The 17317-nt window shown below is 48.8% G+C and overlaps 8 protein-coding genes; 5 read left to right on the top strand and 3 right to left on the bottom strand.

The window, feature by feature from the left end:
• Positions 1-157: 157 nt before the first annotated feature.
• On the bottom strand, positions 158-769 carry FFUJ_10420 (uncharacterized protein; the record flags this gene model as incomplete). XM_023569203.1 has 2 exons in its annotated part: positions 158-475; positions 545-769. 2 exons carry the CDS (start codon positions 767-769, stop codon positions 158-160), a joined length of 543 nt encoding a protein of 180 aa, XP_023436450.1.
• A 964-nt stretch (positions 770-1733) lies between these two features.
• On the top strand, positions 1734-4911 carry FFUJ_10419 (related to monocarboxylate transporter 2; the record flags this gene model as incomplete). XM_023569202.1 has 9 exons in its annotated part: positions 1734-1938; positions 1988-2007; positions 2064-2097; positions 2144-2217; positions 2265-2644; positions 2690-3005; positions 3440-3635; positions 3682-4068; positions 4118-4911. 9 exons carry the CDS (start codon positions 1734-1736, stop codon positions 4909-4911), a joined length of 2406 nt encoding a protein of 801 aa, XP_023436449.1.
• A 689-nt stretch (positions 4912-5600) lies between these two features.
• FFUJ_10418 (probable potassium channel beta subunit protein) lies at positions 5601-6746 on the top strand (the record flags this gene model as incomplete). XM_023569201.1 has 3 exons in its annotated part: positions 5601-5860; positions 5908-6212; positions 6262-6746. 3 exons carry the CDS (start codon positions 5601-5603, stop codon positions 6744-6746), a joined length of 1050 nt encoding a protein of 349 aa, XP_023436448.1.
• Positions 6747-7314: 568 nt separating this feature from the next.
• FFUJ_10417 (uncharacterized protein) lies at positions 7315-9348 on the top strand (the record flags this gene model as incomplete). XM_023569200.1 has 6 exons in its annotated part: positions 7315-7362; positions 7419-7768; positions 7840-7855; positions 7949-8749; positions 8795-8800; positions 8848-9348. The coding sequence occupies 6 exons, from the start codon at positions 7315-7317 to the stop codon at positions 9346-9348; spliced, it is 1722 nt and encodes a 573-aa protein (XP_023437204.1).
• A 71-nt stretch (positions 9349-9419) lies between these two features.
• Positions 9420-10781, bottom strand: FFUJ_10416 (uncharacterized protein; the record flags this gene model as incomplete). XM_023569199.1 has 3 exons in its annotated part: positions 9420-9494; positions 9542-10527; positions 10580-10781. The coding sequence occupies 3 exons, from the start codon at positions 10779-10781 to the stop codon at positions 9420-9422; spliced, it is 1263 nt and encodes a 420-aa protein (XP_023436447.1).
• A 518-nt stretch (positions 10782-11299) lies between these two features.
• Positions 11300-12953, bottom strand: FFUJ_10415 (uncharacterized protein; the record flags this gene model as incomplete). XM_023569198.1 has 3 exons in its annotated part: positions 11300-11759; positions 11813-12630; positions 12687-12953. The coding sequence occupies 3 exons, from the start codon at positions 12951-12953 to the stop codon at positions 11300-11302; spliced, it is 1545 nt and encodes a 514-aa protein (XP_023436446.1).
• Positions 12954-13395: 442 nt separating this feature from the next.
• FFUJ_10414 (related to hsp70 protein) lies at positions 13396-15562 on the top strand (the record flags this gene model as incomplete). XM_023569195.1 has 7 exons in its annotated part: positions 13396-13459; positions 13515-14101; positions 14151-14195; positions 14261-14838; positions 14890-15103; positions 15158-15293; positions 15342-15562. 7 exons carry the CDS (start codon positions 13396-13398, stop codon positions 15560-15562), a joined length of 1845 nt encoding a protein of 614 aa, XP_023436445.1.
• Positions 15563-16165: 603 nt separating this feature from the next.
• On the top strand, positions 16166-17238 carry FFUJ_10413 (uncharacterized protein; the record flags this gene model as incomplete). XM_023569194.1 has 2 exons in its annotated part: positions 16166-16324; positions 16372-17238. The coding sequence occupies 2 exons, from the start codon at positions 16166-16168 to the stop codon at positions 17236-17238; spliced, it is 1026 nt and encodes a 341-aa protein (XP_023436444.1).
• Positions 17239-17317: the final 79 nt, after the last annotated feature.

Below are 17317 nucleotides of genomic sequence, written 5' to 3'. Positions count from 1 at the left end.
ACCTGTGAGTTCCTGGCTCGGATAACCATGTTCATTTTAAGATACATGCATCTTTGGAGGTGCCAAGTGTTCTGTGAGGGGGAGACTCTATCGTGTACTATAGATCTATGGAGCCTGTATTCAAGTTCTGCCCACCGCGCAATCCTCTTTCATCAGTTTAGTACTTCTTGAACAGCTTCTGGTACTTCGAAAGTGTCTTCTTGTCTCCCTTCCAAACACTCTTTGCGTCATCCACTGCATCAATATGCTCGCCGATATACGTAGCGACCATCCCATTTCCATGAGCTGACTTGTCAATGAAGACATGCTCATCTGGCTCAACGACGTTGACATAGTACGGATGGGAGAGCATATCAATCAAGACATCGGAGGACTCGTAAAGGAACATGGCAATCCCATCAAAGTCTACCAGCTGATTGGACACTGGCTGAGTGGCGCCCGCATCGGTAGGAACAATCTTTCCTGCGACTCGTACCTAATATGACAGAATGACACACCAGTAAGCAGTTATTCGCCTTTTCAGGGCGAAGTTGCGAGGACATACTTGTTGGTAACGAGCGATACCAAAGTGCGTTGCCAGAGGGATCACCTTCGGAGCATGCTGGGTATCCCAGTACTGCCAGAACTCGTCGAGCGTCATATTGGGATTACGCTTGACGTAAGTAACCATCTGGAGAAGACCAGTGTTTGAAGGAGGACCCTTTGGTGATGCATAGGTGTTGCCGCAAAGGGCGGTCGCAATAAATAAAAGAGAAGCGAGTTGGTTCATGTTGGGCGTCTTGATTGAGATGGTGACAATGGAGGATAATGCCATGAGACAGCTCTACGGATTTCGGAGGTATTTATTGACGAGAGCAACCAACCGTGAGACGTTACTAGAATGCGACCAGAGAGTCGGGCTGCATTAGATCTGCCTGAACCTTGGCATTTGGTGCAAGATTCCTTCAACCAACGAGATCTGGAAGCAGGCATCGACATGGTTTTCAGCCAGGATGCTCAGCTCAGATACCTCCCTGCAGAGTCCAGAAGCAACCCCTGTATAGATTTCTATTGACCTTCCGAAGCGTCAAATACGTCTCACCTAAATGGTTGGGTTGGCCTTGCACGGGCCAACCGCGATTATCCAATCCGCTGAAGAATTCTCTTCCGCATTCCAACCTCCAATATTGGCTAAAAAGATCAACCAGCACGGATCCAAGGAACTGTAAATTATGTGAGATCCCTCAGTTGGTTAAACAGATTTGGTCCGCTCCCCTTGCCAAGACGTGGCTGACCCGACCCGCCAATTGGAGACGCTATAGACTCCTATTGACACCCATTTCGGGACATATCACCTGGACAAACACTTGAGACATGCAAGTGATAAGGCTTGCACTAGAACAATTATAAACAACGACCTTGACGGACTCCGACAATAGTAGTACGTACATCGAATGTTTCTGGGTGAAGCCCTGGGGACCTCAGCTGATGTATCTCTCTATATGTTAGAAGTAAGGGTGACAGCACTATGGCCAAGGTGACCAAGTTCTGTTGGCCTCGCTGCCCTCATCCGCTGAAACTGTTTGTCCATAGTGGACCTTCCCATCCACTAGCTCAGCAAACTCGCAAGGTGAGGATTTCGGATTCACGCTGAATAGCAATGAACCAACACAAAACGCACTGATCAAATCAACCATCCCTACATATAATCCCAAGACAGTTCTTTCCGTAGAAATAGAATCACCATATCTGACATGTCTTCTTATCCAGTTACTAACGGCGTGATCACGTTTCTGCCGCCGCCAGAAGGATACGTCGTCGACTTTGACAATCCTCAGCAGCAAGATGCACTCAAACATTTTCTCATCTTCGGCATCCTCGGGTCTCTGGCCATTCTGTGTCTGTTGCAGAGGCTATATGTAAAGTTTTACATAATGCGCGGGTTGAAGATTGACGATGGTATGTGATAGCTCAATCTGAGGGACCTGCAGCTAATCTGGTGGCTTAGTCTTGATCACATTGGCATGGGTATGACCTCAAGTGAAAAAGTAGAATTTATGCGAAGCTGACATCGTTACTTGAAGATCTTTTCTATTGTCATGCAGTCGGCTCAGATATGTGAGTATACTCCGTCATTATCTTCGGCCTCTGCTAAAACCTCAAGGGTCAATATCAATCGGAGGCCTATGTCATCATGCATGGGAAATGCCCATTGACGTCTTCGAAAAGCATATGCTCGTACGCCCCCCACTTCCGCTGCGTGATAATCTGCTTACACCTCATAGAGTTCCTACATCGCCGCTCCAGCGTTCATAATCTGCAACGGTCTGACGAAAAGTTCGCTTCTGACTTTCTACCTTCAAGTGTCCCCGCAGAAATGGTTTAGAAGAGCGATATTTGTGAATATCACTTTCGTTGTTCTGTACACCATTATCATCGCCAGTCTGCTACTGTTTGGATGTCAACCGAGAGAGGCAGCATGGGATCCGTACTTGTTCGCTAGCGGAAAGTGCATTGACTATGCCGTTATGTATATCATCATCGCTGTCGCCAACATCATCTCAGACATCGTTCTCTTCGCCATTCCTATGCCGATGATCATTCGCTTGAAGATGCCGATGGGACAGAAAATTGGCTTGGGCATTATGCTCGGCATTGCTACTGTGTGAGTTGAATGACAAACAACACTATCGGCAACTAACAGCAGCAGAACTGTCACGACATCTATCATCCGCATGATATATCTACCCTCTCTCTTGGGAGCATTAGATATCCCATGGATCGCAGCCCCAGCAAACGTCTGGTCATTCGTGGAAGTCAACCTCTTCATTATATGTGGCTGCATGCCGACATTTCGTAAGTTCTTCAAACGCTTCGCACCGAAATGGATGGGCTCGTCGAGCGACTCTGGCAGTTCAGAGCCACCTTCCAACGATTCGCTGCATAAAGTACAGAGGAAGAAGCATACAGGCTATACCCAGTTCGATACATGTGATTCTTTGGAACTGGCGACCTACCCTGACACTGTGAGTCGAACAACGCAAATTGCGACAGGGAGTATTTGCAGTGGAGTGATGGGAAACACGTTGGATAATGCAAGTGAGGAGGCGATATTGCAGCCAACCAAGATTGTGTGCACAAAAACCTACAATGTCTCACATAGCGAATAGTACAAATAGTAATCAATTCGATATCATTTTCACAAGCAAACTCCGCACAAGACATGCAGTGCTCCGACTTCGCAACGTTGCTGTGGTGTTGGTCGTGTTGCACAAGCTCCCAAAACAGCGAGCAAACACGTCGATCATTAACCGATCCCGATCGGCTACGTCAACGCGACCGTCAAAGCAAGGGCGCATTCTGAGCTTATATCCGTCCAAAAGCCAACCCTTCATCCTCAATCCTTCCGACTAACCGCAATTGTTTATTCTACTAACCATCAAACAAATTGATTGTGAAGATGTCGTCTTCCTCAGAGACAGCGTATGCCATGGAGTCGTTGCAGGAACAGCCGTGCGGGACTGATAGTCCGCCTGATACTGAACGCCAGGAAAACGTTTCTCAGTCACCGACAGATTCACTCCCGCCTACGGACCGCGGCAAAGATGCGTATCTGACTTTGATGTGCTGCACAATGGCACAGCTCCCAATCTGGGGTATCCATCCTCTTCGCCATCACACTTCAAGACTAACAGATCCCAGGCTACTCCGTCTCTTTCGGCATCTTTCAAGAATACTACAGCCGACCCGGAAGTCCCATCAGCACAGCATCATCCGGAACAATCGCCACCATCGGAGCACTACAGCAAGGTGTAATGTATCTCATGATGCCGTTTGCTTTCCTCGTTCTCACGCGGTATCCGCGGCTGCGTCACCTTTGCGGGCCACTTGGTCTTGCAGTGACGGTCGCTAGTCTTACTGCGTCTGCGTTTGTGAACACTATCGCGGGGCTTATTGCGACACAGGGGGCGCTGTACTCTATTGGCTGTGGGCTGCTGTTTTGCCCAATTTCGCATTATATGAATGAGTGGTTTGTTGAGAGGAAGGGGATGGCGTTGGGGGTTATGTGGGCTGGCAAGTCGGGCACAGGTATGACTCCAAGTTATCTGCTCCGAGACCGTATACTAACGGAGTGAAGGTATTGCGATGCCGTTTGTCTTTGATGCTCTTCTTCGCCGGATCGGTCTCAAGGCGACGATCTTGGCCTGGGCGGGTGCATCGGCCGCAATGACTCTCCCAACTCTCGTTTTCATTAAACCCCGAATCCCTCTGCACACTCAGGCCCATGTTCAACCGCTATCGTTCCGCTTCCTCCGTCATACATCTTTCTGGATGATGCAAGCTGGTGTGATCATCCAATCACTCGGATACCTTATGCCGAGCACATACTTAGCCAGCTACGCATCAAATATCGGTTTACCCAGCATAACCGGTCCTATCTTGCTTGCGTTGTTCTCTGTAGCGTCCGTCCCCGGCGGTATCGTGCACGGCATGTTGGGTGACAAATTCTCAGCAACAAAAGCCGTAACAGTCGCATCCATCGGAAGTGCCCTGCCAATCTGGCTTCTGTGGGGTTTATCGCTGGACCTTGCAAACTTGGTAGTGTTTGTCATTGTCTATGGCTTCTTCGCCGGCGGTTTCAGCTCAACGTGGTCCAACATGTCCACCGACATCCAAAAAGACGACTCTGCCGCTGATTCAGCTCTCATTTTCGGCATGCTCATGGGCGGACGAGGGATCGGCTTTGTCACCGCCGGGCCATTGAGCGGCGCACTGCTACAGGCAAAAGCACATCTGTCCAACGAGGCACTTGGTTACGCGACGCAATACGGACCCATGATCATCTGCACAGGTGTCACTGCTGTGTTTGGTGCTTGGGCGCCCATGTGGAAGGGCATGCGAGTTGCTATAGGAACATGCAAAGGTCGCTGAGGTTTCACGGGCAATGTTTCATGCACGTTTGGAATGATGAGCTTGTGCGGGGCGATGAAGATAACTGGGTCAACAGCGTACCTCGGTCAATAAAAGGTCAATCACGCTGATTGATAACAAGGTTCATCTCAATGAGGGGAAAACGTGGCCTTAGCCCGGACTTAGGCTCGGCTTTAGTGTAATCTTGATACCTTGATGTCATAAGCAATTCGATTCGGTAGATGGAACGGCAAAGAAGGATTCAGTGTAAGCACTTAATAAGAACCCCGATGACACCAAGAACAATGGGTAGGCAACTGAAAGAATGCGTGTGCTTATTGCTAAACTCCAAACCCCATTATCTCCTACAAAGTAGGCGTCATTGAAGCCCGGAAGTGACTGTTCGCCGGTCTCTGCCCCGCTATCTTGAATTATTAATACTAACGCCCCAATGACAGACGTTGGCCTGTTTGAGGCTGGGATAGTCCCAGGTATTGAGTCCTCTGATTGGCTTGACGATGAGAGCTGCTACGCTAAACTGTCGTCAGTTGTTTGCGTGGAGCCATCATCGTAGTATCAACCACTTCAATACCCCTCATTTCGCTTGGACCATCCCGAATGACATCAATTCCATTTCTATAAGAAAACAGCCCCTCCTCCTACCATCAAATCTCCATCGCCATCACTTCCACTCAACCCCAATCACCAAAATGCCTGTTGAAACCGCCTACGACCCCAAGGACATGCTGTTCCGCCACCTGGGACCTACTGGTCTCAAGGTCAGTGTCTTCAGTCTTGGTGGCTGGTTGACCTACGGCGGTACGCAAAAGGGCGATATCGTGAAGCAGATTCTTCAAAAGGCTTGGGATCATGGTGTCAACACTTTCGATACAGCTGAGGTTTACGCCAATGGTGAATCTGAGGTCGAGATGGGCCGTGCTCTTAAGGAGCTCGGCTGGCCTCGTGATGAGTAAATACCCCCAAGCACCCAAACTGGATTGACATTAACTTGCCCAGGTATGTCCTCACCACAAAGGTCTTCTTCGGTACTGGCCGCAAGGAGCCCAACACTCGAGGTCTCAGCCGCAAGCACGTCGTCGAGGGTCTCAAGAGCTCTCTCAAGCGTCTTGAGCAGCCTTACGTCGATGTTGTCTTTGCCCATCGTCCCGACTACGCTACTCCCATGAAGGAGATCGTTGAGGGATTTACTCAGGTCATTCGCAACTTGAACCTTGCTTACTACTGGGGTACTTCTGAGTGGACCGCTGCTCAAATTACCGAGGCTACTCACATTGCTGAGCGCTACAACCTCATTGCTCCTGGTAAGACTTTTGATAACTAAGATTGCGACAGATGCTAATAGTGGTACAGTCGTTGAGCAGCCTCAGTACAACGCTTTCCACCGTGAGCGCTTCGAGGTCGAGTACGCTCCTCTCTTCAACCAATTCGAGTATGGCACCACAATTTGGTCCCCTCTCGCCTCTGGTCTCTTGACCGGCAAGTACAACAATGGAATTCCCGAGGACTCTCGATTTGCCACCAACAAGGCCTTCTTCGAGAACACCGTCAACGAGCTTCAAACTGAAGCCGGCAAGGCCAAGATCGAAAAGGTCAAGAAGCTCTCTGAAGTCGCTGAGCGCCTCGGTGGAAATGTCGCCCAGCTGTCTCTTGCATGGGCTCTCAAGAACCCCAACGTCAGCACTGTCATTCTCGGTGCGACAAAGGTTGAGCAGCTTGAGGATAACTTCAAGGCGCTTGAGATTTACAAGAAGATCGATGATAAGGTTCTGGAGGAGATTGAGAAGATCCTTGATAACAAGCCTAACCCTGCTCCTACTTTCAACCGTGAAAGGTAAATAAAAGTTTTGGTATGGTCTAGATATGAATAATAGATCAATAATGAACGAATATGAGTTTTGAGCTTGTTGCGATGAGTGACGTGATTGATGAGATGTTTATCCTTGATCCACAATGGTTCTTATCGTTGGCGACTGATTGGACAGACCCTACCATCTTGTGCCACAGCATGCGTGCGTGAACAAGGTTGATTATAAGGAAACTTAACCCCAACTCAAAGGTCAAGAAGCAGTATTTATTAATTTCATGGCATATCGCGCGATTGCCGTATAAAGCCACTATTAGCTCGTAGGAAAAGAACTGATGGAATGATAAGTAAAGTTGTATGAAGTAGATCACGCCGACATTGAGAATTCCCATGTAGCTCAAGCTCCAGGCAAGTCATTTAATTTGTGTGAAGGTAATCTCTGGCTTAAATTACGATAAACCTTTGAAAATGGTCAAACAAAAATCTTATTTCGCTGTTCAGGGTATAAGAAGCCCTTGGCCCCTCACTGCGACAAGAGATAGATTTCAATACAGGACCTTGATCGCGGACAAATGTTGGCCGCCAACCGTATCGTGAACATGCTTGAACAACTACCCCAAGAGATCTTTGATTTCATCTTGAATCTGGTAAGATAGAACTCTACCCCTCTTGCTGTACAGACTCTCACAAACTCTGACTCTAGCTATCCATGGACGACGTCAAAAATCTTTCTCTAACGTCAAAGCACCTCCATTCTGCTACTCTTGAAGCCGTCTGGGAATCTATAGTCATACCAGCCTGGAACAAAAATGGTATTTTTGGAATCAAACTCGCCGACTTTCCGCTTGATCGAATCCTCCTCGCCAGACATATTTATCTACGGTTCATAGATGAGGACTATTCTAGAATTTGTCTACACAGTCAAAAACTACAGCTCTGTCGAGAAGCAGCCGATGAAAGCATTATTGCTAGGCCAGCAGCCTTCAGTAGTGTTGAAGAAATTTTGATCTCACTACTAGAGGAATGTGAGAAGGATTATTGGAAGTCATTCAGGTTTGTGAATCACCTGCCTGAATGAGAACCCAAGATGAATACTGATGCAATCTAATCAAGCTGAGATCTAGGAACATGTATACCGGCGTCAGTCTTAGGAACTAACGGTATAGCCGCCCGTCGGCATTCTGCATTGAGTAACTTGAAGTTGACAACTCATCTTTACTGTCCTTAACGCAGAAAGTCCCCGAGACAGCGATCGACCTGTCCGCCTTTACCCATCTCCTGGATATCAGTTGGAGAGGACTGAATTCAGAAAATCTCAAAACATTGGCCATTGCGCTTAGAAATAACAAGTCGCACCTTGAATCATTGGAACTTGACCTCATCGACTGGCCGCATATGCGAAGGGAGCTGGGGTATCAAAGCGATAGCGAGGTAGTACATGGGCTAAAAGCAAGAGACTACATAAACGAAAAGGTGTTCGGCCTAGACAAGCTTTCTCCTTGTATCAAGTTCCCCAACTTGCATACCCTAGTTCTGAGCCAGGTTCCTCTGAGCGCAACTCTGGCAGAGACTGTCGACTTTGAGATTCTCAAATCTCTAACGATCCGGTCATGTCCACTGTGGTATGAGTTTGTGCTAACAATGGCACAGCGCAAAATCCCAGTCAAGCTAAGAAAGCTGGAGCTCCAGGAATCATGGCCCAAGAACGACGAGGGATCGATATACATGGACGAAGACGATCCAATTGCATTTTTGCTGGATTCCTTTGAAGGACTTGAAGAGTTTTATCTCAGCCAAGTCGGCGGGATGCGTTCTATACTCACATGGCATCATGTGTGTCATCATAAATCCACATTAAAGATATTTGTGAACCATTCGAGGTTCTATGAAGAACGGAACCGACGCTGGTGGGATCAGCCAGATATGATGCTTCGTGACTGGAATACAACACCATTCAAGAACAACCCAACCTCTACGCCTCTCTATCAGCTGGATACTGAGTTCATTAGCTTATCTTGCACGCCCAAATTTCCGGTAACACCCAAGACACTTTTCCTGATCAAATGCTAACTGATTTAGAATGATGTAATAAAACCCTTTCTCCATTCCTTGTTAGATATTGACGACTATAGCATTACGTATTGAACCCTTTATCCAGAAAGGAGTGTCTGAGAGTCTTTCACCTCCGCCAATCACGTAGCGAAATGGGGCCTGATTCTGAGACTTGGGCAGTCACGATAGCAGAGGACGAAGAACCCATCGATAATGCTCCAGCGGTGGACGAAGGTGATAACTCTAGCAAAGAGTATTTGCACTGTGCGTTCTGGACATTCATTCAGTGGGTCTTCTCTCCCAAGGGTATCAAGTCCCTGGAGTACATCGTGTTCGGTGACTATGACCGACCTGAACGAACGAGCAGGGGGAACTTGCTGATATGTCGGGAGGGTTATGGATCGCAAGATTTCCGCATCATCAGAGAGTCATACTCAGCACCTGAATGGGATTATATCAAGAAGGAGTACGGGGATGCTCTGAGGCCATGTCCCTCAGATCCATTGTTTGACACGCCAGAAGTTCAACACTCTAAACATCGGTGGGCTCGATTCATAGCAAATGTAACAAGATCCCCGTAGCAACATTAGAAATATTCCCAACCACGTCCCAAAAGTTCGTGTTACTCGTATTCCTCGTCTGCTCCAACTCCCTAATCCTCGCCTCCATCCTCCTCTTCTCCAAGCCATGCGCCGCAACCTGCGCCGTACTCGCCTCCCTGATCTGCCTATTCAACCTCTCAACCTCCCCCCTCCACCTTCCCGCCTCATCCACCGCCCCTCTCTGCCTCTCCTCAATCTTCCTGATCGTCTCATCATACTCCGCCCTATCCTCCGCACGCGCAGTCTCCATCTCCAGCTTCAACGCGCTGACCATGCGGTTCGATTCTGCCATAGCAGCTTGAAATCGCTCGTTGGCATCTGCGCGCTCGGTACTTAGTCGGGTTTCCAGATCTTGGATCTTGGCTTCTCTTGCCTTGCGTTCGCGCTCTAGACGGACGAGCTGGTCGTTGAAGGCTTGTTCCATGCGGCGCTGCTGTTCGCGGCGGTCGGCGTGGAGGGCTGCTTGCTCGCTTTCGAGACGGCGCATGAATTGCTGTTTCTCTTGTTCGAGCTTGTCGAGCATTTTCTCAAGTTGCACGTCTCGGTCTTTGATGGCTTGTTCTTTCTCTTCGCGGATGGAGTTGAGCTGTGCTTGGTGTTGCTCTCGCAGCTTGTTGAGTTCTTCGTTGAGAGCTTCACCTGCCGTTGTTTGGTCGACTCCTAGACCTTGCTCTACGATCTCTTCTTGGATCTGCAGAGTTACGGCAGGGAGGTCAACTAGCTCGTTGACAATCTCAAGAGCAGACTCTCTTGTGTTGTGGAATCGTCGAATTCTCGAGCCTTTGTTGCTCATATATCCCCACCACTCAGGAGTTGAGATCAGCTCATGCTCTCTCGCAGCTCCCTTGGACTTATCCTGTAGCTCATCCCAGAAAGTAGTCGCAAGGATAACATTCTCAAAGGCGCCATCGCCGCAAAGATTGCGGAACATGGTGAGGTTTCGCATGATGGCGTTGGTCATTCTCTCATCTTTAATGCGGTGCAGGTAGATAATCCCGCTGAGCTTGACATTGTTCATGTACGAAGAGCTGAGGGCTTGAGCGACGTCGGCAAGAATGTCAGCATCGCCTCGGTACGTGTCATCGAAGCCGGGAGTGTCAAAGAAGACAAACTGCTGGCCCCGGATAAGGCACTCGTAGGCTTCCGTTTTCTGCGTGCCTGTTGGTGGTTAATGCTCGTTCACCATCCACAAAATCTAGTGTTGACTTACATGATCCAAGTGAATGTCCGACTTGGGGCCCATCTTCATCGTCTCTGCCAGTCAAGAGTCGAAGAAAGTTACTCTTTCCAGAGCCAGTCACTCCCATCACCGCAATCAACAGCACTGGCGGGGGGGTTTCCGACTCATCGCTTACCGATGTGTCTGTTCCCACCGACGGAGGTTCTGGCAAAGACTGCGCAACTTTGGTCATAATGGAAGCTGACAGGGGTCTCAATAAGCGTGATGCACTAATTTGCAGCTTCAAGTCTAGACTTAAGAGTAGAGAATGTCTCTTGATAAATACAACAAGGCGGACAAGACACGTTCACTTTATGCCGACACATCCGGCATTGTAACACCCAAAATCAAGCTTAACATCGCATGAGGGGCAATTCACACTCTATTCGTCAACGATAAGCACTAGCTTTACAAAACGACAGTTCTATTTCAACCTACACGCTGCAGCAAACCTGCCTAAGGGAGGAAAGAAAACTTAGAAGCTTAACCCTAAGCGATGAAAATGCTTAGGTAAATCTAGCCTAAGCTTAGGAGACTCTTTGTCAAGTTTATTTTGACACCCTACATTAAGGTCCTGAGTTTTCTTTCCTCCCCAGGCACTAGCTTCACAAAACGACCGTTCGATTTCAACCTCCACGCTACAGCAAAACCTGCATTTCAAGCTGAACACCCAAAAAGTGATATCAATCGCTAGTCCCGCGCCACCATCCACTAAGGCCCTGCATCCTCCCAGTTAGACACCCAAACCTGTGCAAGCGACCAGACAATGCCTCGCCCGCGATTCTCAGATTCCACTGGCTCCGAGACAATCCGCGGGCGCACTACCACGCAAATCGGGCGATTGTCGAACCGCTTATCGCCTTTCAAGAGACCAACTGTTGGATGAGCCTCCATGTCGCCGAACATGCTCTGGAACCGATGGAGGGTTGCATCGCCTAGCTCCTCGACGCGGATATTGGTCCTTAGCTTCCAGAGTCTTAGCGCAAGGCTGCATGTGGTCGCAAAAAGGTTGGTCAGTTGCGTGAGGCTTTCTCTGTCGAGGGGCTCGATGAGGGGTTCGTAGGTTCTTGCGAAACCCTCGGCATATGCTTGCATTGCTTGGTTGTGTGGGGGGAATGCTTGCTCTAGGTATTGGCAAGTCTGGATCCTCCACGTCACAGTGGCTTCTGCGCTGGCGCCTAGAGATTGTGTCAGTTTGCCTCATTGCCTGGTTGTGAAGTGTACAAGCCTCCTTGCAGGGCTGTTTTGTTCAAGTAATGCTGGCCCAGGAAAAATGGGTTTTCGAGAAAGGTCTGCATGAGTGTCTTGGTTAGTGCAGCCTGTAGCAATACCGCTGTGGCTGTTCTGTGCGTCACGTCGAATCTTAGATGCTCCTCGCAATCCGGATCGTTCATGATGCCTTGAGTAAGCATGAGGTTTCGTGTCTCTTCCACACTTTCGATCAGCGGCAAGCGATTGTCTATACACCACTCAGAGCACTTCTCAAACAGGACCTGTAGTTCAGTTCGAACCTGGTCGTCAGGAAAGTCGCTTGAAACATGGCCAGCCAGCAGTGATATAGCCCTCGAATGGGCCTCAGTAACCACAACCTCTTGGTTCTGGATATCCTGTCTCAGAGTCTTGTTCACATCTCTTTCCTCGTCAAGCTCGGTTTCAAGGTCTTTTTTTGTCTTCTTGAGCTTTTTATAGTCATCAAACAAGCGATCGTAAGCTCCTTGTGCTTTCCTGAGTTCCTCTCCTCGTTTGCGCCAGTGCTCATCAGACTCGGTTTTCCAATCTTCCCATTGCTTGATGCGGCGCTTTTTACCGTCAAGATCGTTGCTTTGTAAATTGAACTTGATTGTCAGATTATTGAGACTCGTGCTCAGAGAAATCTTCTCAGTTCGTAACTGGGTTACTTCCTTTTGAAGTTTCTTTTCTCTTGAGGTTTCTGATTTGTGGCTCGGCTTCTTCTCATTCACTCTCTCGGGAACTGCAGAAGGCTCTGAGGCGCCGAATGGGTTCAGGGACTGGGTGATACGCCCAATCACCCCAGGGTTTTGCTTGAGGGCCTCTGAGTATGTCTCCACGATTCATGGTGCATTACTTGTTGACTTACCTTGGGTTGATGCTCAGACGCTTTCACAGTCTCAAAGACATCAGTCATGGTCGCGTCTGCTGGAGGATAATATCTCGGCTTCTTGTCCTCGGTCTTGGAATATCTCGGCTGCTGCAATTTAGTCAGAGGATCACTGTGGGTTCCAAAATTGAATACCTCTTCATAGGGCCCCTCATCCTCACTCTTTGGTCGGAGTTGGTCACCGATGTTCTTCAGAGCTCCACCAGAGTCATCGTCTCCAGAATGTCGCTCAGATTCTCCGCCCATTGTGATGCTGTCAAAATGCGGTATTGATCGAATGGCGCGACGATACGATTATCCCGGACTCAATTAACAAAAGCACTATTTATAACCCAAAATGGACATCCCGCCGCAGGAGCTCAATCGTTTGGCTTCCCCTCCCCCTCCATCACCCTCTCTGTAAACCTTAGCCTTTCAACCGTGATAGTGGCTGCATATGCAAGGCCGAGCCCCCGACAAAACGCCAGACCACCACACAGCAAAACGCCCGTGCATTTCAACCACCCCTGTAAGGCGTACTGAGATCAGCCGCAAACTTGGCGAACTGTTTAAGCTGGCGCCCTGAGCCAGGTGGCCATTTGAACACGATGTAAGTCATTTCATCAAGATAGCAGAGCCTCAGTGAAGTGAACTACAGTTCTTTTCCACGTCGCAATTAATACCACAAGCAGGAATACGTCCATCAATCATGCTGGCTGTAAGAAATAGGACGAAGCTGATAGTCGGCATCGACTACGGTACAACGTATTCAGGTCAGCACACTGTAACTCAATGACGAACCCCCGTGGCTAATCTCCTCAACACCAGGTCTTAGTTTTGCGCTCTCCAATGCCGCAGACTTCAAAGACATTCATCCATGGACAAAATACCCCGGCTCGTCAACTCACATCGCAGAACACTGCCACAAAGCTCCATCATGGGTTGCCTTCAAAGATGAGAATCCCGATCTCGACGAGAACGCATGGGGCTATCAAATCGAACCTGGTATGAAGACTTACGCATGGACAAAGCTCCTCCTCGACGATCAAGCACTCGCGACAGAGTATGATGATCCTGATCTTAACAAGGCCGCTGGAAATGGCCTTATGAGATTACCAGCTGGCAGAACTGCCAAAGACGTGGTTACCGAGTACCTGAAGGGTATGCATTCTATGTATAAGAAAGCTGTCATTGAGAAGATTGGGGAGGATATCCTTGAAGAGATGCCAGTTGACTTTTGGTTGACTGTTCCAGCGACTTGGACGGAGAGAGCGAAGCTTATAACTAGAGCCGCAGCTTTGGACGCTGGATTTGCGTCGAGACCTATTGATCGTTTGAGCTTGATCACAGAACCTGACGCGGCTGCGCATATGGCTTTGAAGTCCAGCATTCATCACGTCGAAGATCTTATCGACGTAGGTAGTGCCATCTCACTTTTTGAGTCCATGCTTACACTGCGCTTAGGTTGGCACGGGCGTGATGGTTTGTGATCTTGGTGGTGGTACTGTCGTAAGTTCAACATTACTCAAGGCCGTGTATCTTGCTAAGGAGACCAGGACATTACAACATCAGAGATAGTCAGAAAGTCACCTTCTCTAAAGCTGAGGGAGATTGCCATCGGAGCAGGTAAAATGTCCTTATCCGCAAATGGAACGATCATACTCACACTCCCAGGTGGTAAATGCGGCGGGACATTCGTAGACCGCAATCTCTACAAGCTCCTCGCAAAGCGTTTCGGAACTACATTCACCAGCCTGGGTCCACAGCACGTAGGTCCCGGCAGTCAATTCATGGACCAATTTGAGATGCGCAAAAGAGATTTCAGTCTCGATACACCGAGCAAGAAGTCTTATAAGCTAACTCTGCCTATGCGAAGCCTGGTAGTCACTCCAGACATGCAAAAGTACTACGACCCTGACTTTAACTGGGTGCTTCTGAGCAAAGATGATATGAAGAGCCTTTTTGACCCTGTGATTGACGTCATTCTCAAGCTTGTAAAGGATCAGGTTGATCAAGTCAAGAGAGATAAAGAGCCAATAATCAAGACGATGTGTCTGGTTGGTGGGTTTGGCTCGTCGCCTTACGTCAAGGAGAGGTTACTTGAATGGTGCTCTGAGCAAGACATACGACTCACAACACCATGGACAGGCGCGTAAGTATCTCGTTCATGAGAAGCCTCCGGTATCAGCTAACATAGCTCCAGTTGGGCAGCTGTTGTCTGCGGTGCTGTGTTGCGAGGTGTCGAAGGTTCTATGGTCAGACAAAAGAAATGTCGTCGACACTATGGACATAGCATCTCTCGAACATATGATCCAGCAGTTCATTTCAACTTTGATGAGAACAAGCGAAGGCTGTGGAACGATCCTTGGACCAAGGAACAAAACCTATCTGGCTTCATGGATTGGGAGATTGCAAAGGTGAGCTTCCAGCAGGTATTACTGGCGAAGGGATATTGGACTAATGAATGACAGGGCGCTCTCCTCGACGACGACACTGAGATCAGCACAAGTTTCTACTCCCACTTCTCGGAATACTTTGATGGAAAGCATACACATGATCTTTACTCATGCAGCTTGGATGAGGCACCCGAGACTATCGAGAACGAACGTGAGTGAAAATTCCCATTACAGGAACCACGGAGCTGACGATGGCTAGGTATCGAGAAAGTTGGCGAGGTTCTGTACACCATCGATGACATTGGCATTGACAAGACCAAGATCAAGTCCATCCAAGACGCCAATGGAATTCACTGGTATCAGCTACTACTCACCTTGACGATTCGTCTCAGTGACGACGACGTTGGTGTACTGGTATGTCGGATCTTCTGTCGCGGGAAGGAAGTTGGAAAGGCTGAGATAGGGTACTCTTTTACGTGATTCGGTTCATTGTCTACCCAGTCGTCTGGCTTTCGCGGCGCCATCTTGTGAGGCGTTAAGACTGTTGTTCTTTTGGTCAATTCCGCGATTATATATGGCGAGAATGACTACACTTTCTCGTTGAATTTACGTAAACTTGATGTAAGTAATAAGATCTAAGAAGTTCTTCGCAATGGCCTTGAACAATAATGCCGGGGAACCACGTCTATTTCGAATCTAACCACGACCTCGGAATACTACCGACAGTCTCAGTCTCGCGCTCTCAAGAATGACTGGATCTTAAGTCCGTTAAGCTCCGGGATAAGACTGAAACGCGAAAATTAATATGAGTCACAGCGAAATATAGAGGGCATTTGAGGAATAAGCTTTGCTGGGTTTGCTTAGTTATTTGGACTTGGTGACATGCCGCTGGGCTATTCAAGTGGGATGGGCGTCACGTAATCTGGCGTCGGGGTGCGGGGGAACACCGAGCTTCCCCGAGCGCGCGCGCATTTACCTGCGATCAATCAGAGCTCCTCACCACTCGTATTTAAAACCTCTATATCTTCATCAACGATCAATTGCTAGAGCCAAACATCAAAATACGTCCTGGAACTCCTAAGAATGGCCACATCTCTTTTCTCCAGCCTCAGAGGCTACACGTACAAGACCATCCCATACAAATCTACCCCCCATGGCGACATCGTTCTTGATGTCGTGTACCCGGAAGAAGCCGATGATTCCCCGACGACTGTTCTCATTCACATCCATGGTGGATTTCTCGTAGGTCTGGTTTAGCCTTGATGGAAATGTTTCTAACATGTGCGTAGATTGTTGGGGACAGATACAGTTTTGCCCCATACTGGCTGGTCAACGCTGTGACCACGCGGAAATGGATCTTCGCGAGCCCTGACTATCGTCTTGTCCCAGAATCTACCGCCCATGCATCGCTTGACGATTCCATCGATGCGTACAAATGGGTGCGCTCGTCACTCTCTGACGCGATTGGACGCCCTATTGGACCTGTCTTGCTGGCTGGTTCTAGCGCTGGTGGTTATCTCGCACTGACGACTGCAAATGCCGTTGAACACAAACCAGATGCGCTGTTGCTCATCTACGGAATGCTTGATGCAGCTGGTCCGAGATATACGACTCCTGGGACGAATATCTGGGGCGCACCGCCTTTCGATACCACGTCGGTGTTGAGCCAGTTTCCGAGGACGAAGGAAAACGATGATCGAAAGGCCATATCTGGGTATCCCCCGCCCGAGAACTTCCAGCAAGACCCACGATTCCAAGTTGCGTCAGCTCTTCACATCGACGCCCTCTTCCCTGACTACATGACCGGTGTTGAAGGCCTAAGCCGCGAAATCGCCAGCAAGGGCATTGATGCCATCCCCGAAGAACACCGACGGTTGTTTCCTCTTTCTTTCGGTGATCTTGCCAAGATTCCCCGCACGTTCTTGCTCCACGGCGTCAACGACTCTGCTGTTACAGTGGACTGCAGTATCGTAGCTGAGAAGAAGCTTCGTGAAGCGGGTGTTGAGGTTGAAAAGGACTTTCCGGAGGATGCGGAGCATGGATTCGATGGTAGAATCGGAAATGTTGATGTCGAGAAGGGGGAGGCGGATGGGATTCCCAATATCGAGAGTTTGAGAAACGCCATTCGCTTCCTTGACTCCTCCGTTAAGAACTAGACATAGCAATGCCTGTGGCTACAAATAGACCAATTATTTGTTGCTTATGCACATTCGACAATCATGCATGAAGTAGATA

Source organism: Fusarium fujikuroi, chromosome FFUJ_chr10, assembly GCF_900079805.1.
Source record: "Fusarium fujikuroi IMI 58289 draft genome, chromosome FFUJ_chr10".
NCBI classification, from domain to species: Eukaryota; Fungi; Ascomycota; class Sordariomycetes; order Hypocreales; family Nectriaceae; genus Fusarium; species Fusarium fujikuroi.
Note: the sequence above shows the minus strand (reverse complement) of the source record. Positions and strands in the feature narration are given on the sequence as shown.